This window comes from Pungitius pungitius, chromosome 1, assembly GCF_949316345.1.
Source record: "Pungitius pungitius chromosome 1, fPunPun2.1, whole genome shotgun sequence".
NCBI lineage: Eukaryota > Metazoa > Chordata > Actinopteri > Perciformes > Gasterosteidae > Pungitius > Pungitius pungitius.
In genome coordinates this window covers 14,695,524-14,701,957 of record NC_084900.1, presented here as the reverse complement: position 1 = coordinate 14,701,957, position 6,434 = coordinate 14,695,524, and the positions used below count along the sequence as shown (strand labels likewise).

At 43.8% G+C, this 6,434-nt stretch overlaps 1 protein-coding gene across 1 annotated transcript in view; it reads right to left on the bottom strand.

The window, feature by feature from the left end:
- Window positions 1–2,226: 2,226 nt before the first annotated feature.
- Window positions 2,227–6,434, bottom strand: part of LOC119223170 (sterile alpha motif domain-containing protein 10-like) — a 31,121-nt gene continuing 26,913 nt past the window's right edge. The window contains exon 5 of the mRNA XM_037480315.2: window positions 2,227–4,253. Coding sequence (XP_037336212.1) covers window positions 4,231–4,253 — 23 coding nt within the window. The 3' untranslated portion in view covers window positions 2,227–4,230. The remainder of the gene's footprint in view (window positions 4,254–6,434) is intronic.

The window sequence follows — 6,434 nt, the reverse complement described above, 5'->3', positions numbered from 1 at the left end:
GAACCGAAAGATGGTCACACACCTCCCCCGAACCACTAACTGAGAGGTCTGGAGTTCATTTGTATTTATGGCGAACTCCACGAATCAATATTGTGTTTTTAATTAAAAGAAAAATCACTATATGCACATTTACAGCTCAGTGAAGGAATCCTCGTTGCGTTCTGTGAAACAACAGAAGCTTCTCTATTCTTTGATTGGGACCAGCCGTCGTGAGCTAATATCTCATATTAGCCTGAAATGATGTAATGCATGTTTAAAAATAATTTAAAAATGAATGTCTGCAGCGTCAACACTGGAGGGCAGCACAGCCTCATTGTAGAAAACAATGAGGCACATGAGCCTATGTAATCTATATAAGACATAATATAAAATGTGTTACTGCAAAACGGTCAAATTAAGCAGAATTAAAATGAGATTATTTGAATAACACGTACATTTCTTTCTTTTATATCAACTGTACTATAAAAACAACGTGGAAATTATGATGCAAAGAATACACAAAGAAAAGTTCCAGGAACCTGAACAAAGATGTATTGAATGACTTGAAGCTATTGAGCTTCTGAATACATTTCCTTAGAGTTAGAATAATGTCTCACTGCTATGCTTCCGTGTGCTGCCTCAGAGAAATACAGTATGACACTGATTATTCTTTCAAAATAATATGAGTCAATCTGTTTAAATTGTTCTTGTTACGACAGAAAACACCATCAAAAAGGCTTGGATTGTTGATGTCGGTTTGTGTTCTTTATCGGCCCGTTAGGGAGCAATGTTGTCCTGTGAGTTGTGCAAGAGAAGATTTCAGAATGTGTTAAAGCTGCATTCTGTGTAGTGACCAGCAGGGGGCGACTCCTCTGCTCCCATAGACGTCTTTGAGGAAATTACTCTACTTCTGTGTAGTGACCAGCAGGGGGCGACTCCTCTGCTCCCATAGACGTCTATGAGGAAATTACTCTACTTCTGTGTAGTGACCAGCAGGGGGCGACTCCTCTGCTCCCATAGACGTCTATGAGGAAATGACTCTACTTCTGTGTAGTGACCAGCAGGGGGCGACTCCTCTGGTCCCATAGTCGTCTATGAGGAAATGACTCTACTTCTGTGTAGTGACCAGCAGGGGGCGACTCCTCTGCTCCCATAGACGTCTATGAGGAAATTACTCTACTTCTGTGTAGTGACCAGGAGGGGGCGACTCCTCTGGTCCCATAGTCGTCTATGAGGAAATTACTCTACTTCTCTCTTGATTTATTCCCTCAGTAGACATGAGTTTGTGGTCTGAATCTCCAGTTACAGGTTTTCTTCTGTACAGCATGATGTTCTCCTACTACTGCTCAAAACTACTCACTTAGGTTTAAGAACGACTGGTCCCACGCTGAGCCTTCTGGGTGTCGCCATTTTCCCATCAACCGTCCGCCCAACTGAGAAACTTAAATCTTCATGAGGGCCTTTGTGCAACCGCTGATGAATCCTTTATTACCGGGGTGATGACTTATGCTCCCACTCGTCTCTGCTGGGTGAGCAAAAAGCCTACTTTACACACACACATATATGTATATATCTCAAGGGCATCAGGAGGAGTCTTCTGCACGTTGAGGACTCCACCCTGCAGTTGATTGTGTCATTCATCTCGTGACCTTTGCCAGGGAGGCATGAGCGGTCGCACTTTGCTTTGTCTGGGTTTAAGCTGGACGTTTCCACTCGGCGGTTCTTCAACCCTCTGACGACGGGGACGGCGAGCGAGCGGCGCCGAGTGGCATCTGCTTTCGGGGCTGTTTGTCTGTTTGTTTTTCTTTGAAGAGATCGATGACGAAAGACTCTTAAACAGTCCCCAATTACCGGCTTCGTCCGACCATCTGCTCCTTCGGGTTGATCCTCCATCGCAGTGGAGGAGGCCACCGTTCACTGAATCTGTTTATCATGCTTGTTATGAACTTGGTGAGATGCTTCATGTGTCTCGGTAATTGGATCCCTGTGTGTGTGTGTGTGTGTGTGTGTGTGTGTGTGCGTCTCTTTGGGGAGGCGGTGCAGCACTTTGCATTCACCAAGTCGAGAGTCGTGACCCTGGGTGACAGCCGGAGCAGGTGGAACGTTGAGATATGCTCACCCTAACAAATAATTACATTTTTATATTCAATCCAGGATTCATTTTCTCTTTTTTAAAACATTTTCTTTCTTTCTTTATTCATATCATTACACACTGATATTTAAGGGAATAATTGTTGAACAAATGAATGAATTAACAGAGGAATTTATTAACTAGAAGTAGAACTGAAAAGGTGAAAGTAGAATGAGAGAAAGGACAAATCGAGGAACAAGCAGCAGAATGAAGAAAGAGAAATAAGTATGCAGAATAAGATATCCAAAAATACTTTGAGTGCTGAATCACTTATCCGCCAATTATATGAAAGTGGTCCGGTTTTTACGTGTTGAGGTGTAAGAAAGAAGAATAAACACATTCTCGCTAAACATATTACAATAACACACTAAAAGATACAGACTGCTTTTGTGTGAGTAAAAACATTAGTTTTAGCAGTAGCTCCTGTCTGCTCCCCTCGAGCCGTCCGCTTCCTGCAGCCAGTGTAGCATGAATGCGTGGTGCAAGTAGCAACGTAGCTAACTAGCCAGCTGCAAAATGAGGACAATATCACAACTTTAAATGTTTTATGCCTGCACGCTCGTCACGGCGTAGAAAAGCACATTGTTTCCTCCAGGGAGGTGACATTGTTGCATGAAAGCGTGGTGGAATTAGCAACGTAGCTAAGTAGCCAGGCAGTCGCTAGTTAGCGTGCTATTTTCACCTTGCTCTCCGGGTTAGCAAACGGTTACTTTCCTCTCCACCTAGCACTGCCATTAAGTGTTTTCTTAATATTTTAACCCGCTAGAGCCTCGAATTACAGTTGATCATCTCAAATGTATCATTTATACTTATTTGTGGTGGGAGTAACTGGTGTCAAATGCTCCAAGAATAGATCAAACAATACAACATTGTGGGAATATACAATATTCAACACAATTAGTTTATTCTAAAAAGACAGCTTTCATCACGTCCATTTGTCATCATATCTGTAAAGCAGATACAAGAGGTTTCATTTCTCCTCTGCTTGCATTTCAAACAGCACATCAGTCATTGGACATAGTAAACCCAATGTGTTCATATCTACACTTCATCAGGCAATCCAAAAATAATACAGTTTAACCCTTTTAACAGTCAAATACTCACATTGCCCAGAGAAGGCCTTGTGGCCGGGATGGATGGAGGGAGGTTGGAAGTTTATTTATTTGATGTGTGTGTGTGAAGCAACATCTGCATCATACATCTAGTTGTCTGCTACTTGTCTCTTGCATCTGGTGTAGCCGTCTGTTTTTGACTTCTGAGCATCTAAAAATCACCGTGGTGAAGAAAGTGGGCGGTTAAACCGTTCAGAGGCCTGGTGGTGTTCCTCAGTTCCTATGTTAGTATACGTTTGGTGAGCAGGCGAAGGCTGCCCCCGTTATAACGAAAATAAGTTATATTTCTGTCACTTGTGCTCTGATCTCCTGTAATTTATCCACAACAGGGCTTCTCCTCTTCAGTCATTATCATCTAAAAGGTTCCTTCATGAAGCATGGACAGTCAGTGATTATCACATTAACTCTGGATCCGTTTCATTGACAAAATACTACTGTTACAGTGTATGTTATTCTACAACGCTCATACAGTATATATATACGTATATATATATAATTTTTTGCTGATATACTGATGATCAGTCGCAATACAAAAAGACTGATTGTTGGAATGACATTCGGCTTAAATTTGTTATTTCTGAGCCTCCAAACCTATAATTCTCAAACTGAAGTCCTGAGAGGAAAATGTGGCGTCCGGATGAAGGATTGATGAGGATTGGTGAGGATTGTACCGGTGATCAGTCCTTGTGGAACAGGATCGGTGTAGCACATCAAAAGGGGGACTCCGGATCGACTGGAGGTTTTTCCACACCCAAAGTTGAAAAGTGTTGTATGAAATCGGGAATGAGAGTTATTGGAGTAACGAACTCAGACGAACAAATATAATACAAAAAAATATAATAAAATAAGTGTTCTGATCCGAATGAGACTTGCTGCGATGCCAGTGACAGGTCTACATCTTCACCATGGTTCTGAACTTTACATCTTATCGCTATGTTACAGTGGTTTCCCCTGCATTGAGCACAAGGAGAAGGGGGGGGGGGGGCCAAACGGATCCAGAGAGACGAGTTAAGAGAAGTTTCCAAATGAGGCTGCAGAAAGAAGGGAAGAGAAAGAGAACGGCAGACAATTAGGACTCACTTGTTTAGATTTAAGCATCACAGGTCATGGTGCAGCTTCGATCTAATACGGATTGTCACTAAATGACCATCGGTGAGAATGTAGGTCATTGCTCCGTGTCCTCGGGTCTGATTCCACGCCAAACCAGAGGAAGTGATTCCTGGCACACAGGTTCTCTCCCCTCACGGCCACTGCTAGATTACAACAGATGTTTTCATTTCTACAACAGCAGCTACATCCCGTATTTTATGGCACTTAAAAGGCTCGTCGCGTCACACCAAATGAAAACGTGGCCGTGCGGATGTAGGCTAAAAGGACTCTTGTGCTCTGAAGCACCACAGGGATCGCCCAGATGAACTCAAAAGGAAAGTTTCTCGTGTGGAATGAATAACCTCTGACATCGCAGCCTCAAAAAGGTCTTCCTCTCCACCAGACTGCCTCTGTTAATGCAGCCGACACGTATGGGCTTATTACGGGGCTGACGGCGTATGTGACACCTGACTCCCCCAAACTGTGAATAATCAGCTAGTAACACCCTGCATTCACGCACTTTTTTATTTGGTTTTGCCAAACTGTGAAAAGAAAACCTAATCATTTATTGTTTCTACCCTGTGATTCCAGAGCGCTCTTTCATTGGCACGTGATATAGTTCAGGGCAGTTGATGCCATTGAGCTGATCAGCGTGTGATCAAAACCCCGTTTATTGACAACGAGCCAGGTTGCTCCGTGCTCAGATGACAGCCTCTGCCAACTGTTGGCGTTTCAGCTCTAAGGCCTCCTCTGTTCTCCTGGAGGGCAGACGGAGAACACCGCCTCTCTGATAGGAGGACTTTTTCAAATGAGCTCCCGATGGTGCCTCCGTTTTCTGTCTGTCAAGCTCAGAGTCTCATTCATATTCTAATGTCGGTGCTGAAGCTGAAGCTCGGCTGACAGGCACCACGCCGAGCTCTTTGCAGAGGATGGGGGACAATTACGAGTTCACGGAGACGGTCTCCCACGACAACCGGCACAATGTCTTGACTTAAAGTAGGAGGTTCATCATCCCGTTTCAGCTGATGACCACAAACTCTGAAACACAGAGCCAACGGCCGACTCTCTTACAAATGGGATGTGTTGAAAGGGAACGAGAGAGTGTACAAAGAGAAACCAACAACCAGAGGCTGAGAAAGAGAAGAAGGAGGAGGAGGAGGAGGGCAGATCCCCCACTGGGCTCTGATCTGAATCCCTCTTCCCAGAGGTTCCCAGATGTTACCACAAACCACTGCATGCTGCACACTACCCCGAGAGAGCTGTGGCTCGGGGCTGTGGAAGACATCGTGCTTCCCTTTGACTGACTGACTGATATATTCAGCCTGCGCGTAAACAGCAACGGAAAAGCTTTCTCAAGCATGAAAGGGTTAGTGTGAAATAATGCAGAGCCAACTGGGGGATGAGGTCTAGAAGCGTTCATGTACAATCAACTCTCATTTCATCTGATCTGGATTTCCATTCTGCATGCATTTCCCCGGTTAGCGCCGGAGGGATTTGAGTAATTTTGGACATTTAACCATATCCTGAATCTTTGCCCTTAGTTTTCACACATCTGCTTATAGTTTCATACACTCACATCCTGTGGCTTTGAAAAGATTGGAGTTTCATTGGAGTTGCACACAGGAAGATAAAAGTGCCATATGAACCCAACAATGGTTCTTCAGAGTGATATCATAGAAGAACCGTTGCACAAAGAACCTTGCGTTAACCTGAGGTTCTTCAAAGAACCATTTCCACTTCTAGATCTTTGAAAAACTTAAAGGGCCTGAAAACATCTGATGAGATTCCATCACCAGTTAAACAACCGTAAAATATAGAACTTGTCCTCAAATAGGCGTCACCTTTCGCGTATCGAAATAAACAATCTCTATCATTCACGGTGCGTTTCTTTGAGTTCATACTTTTCATTCTTCCAACATTTTCAACTTGAAATAGAAGTGATCCTGCTCCATACATAATCGGGCAGAGCTTAAGTCCAATCCAGACCTTCCATTCGTGTTCTTTCAATAACCTTGTTTCTTCGTCTTTGGGATCCGTCATCCTCTCCCCCGCTCAACTTGCTCTCCACTTGTAATACATTGCAGCTCCGTGTCCTCCTCCTATTCTTCCCTCTCCATATTCAA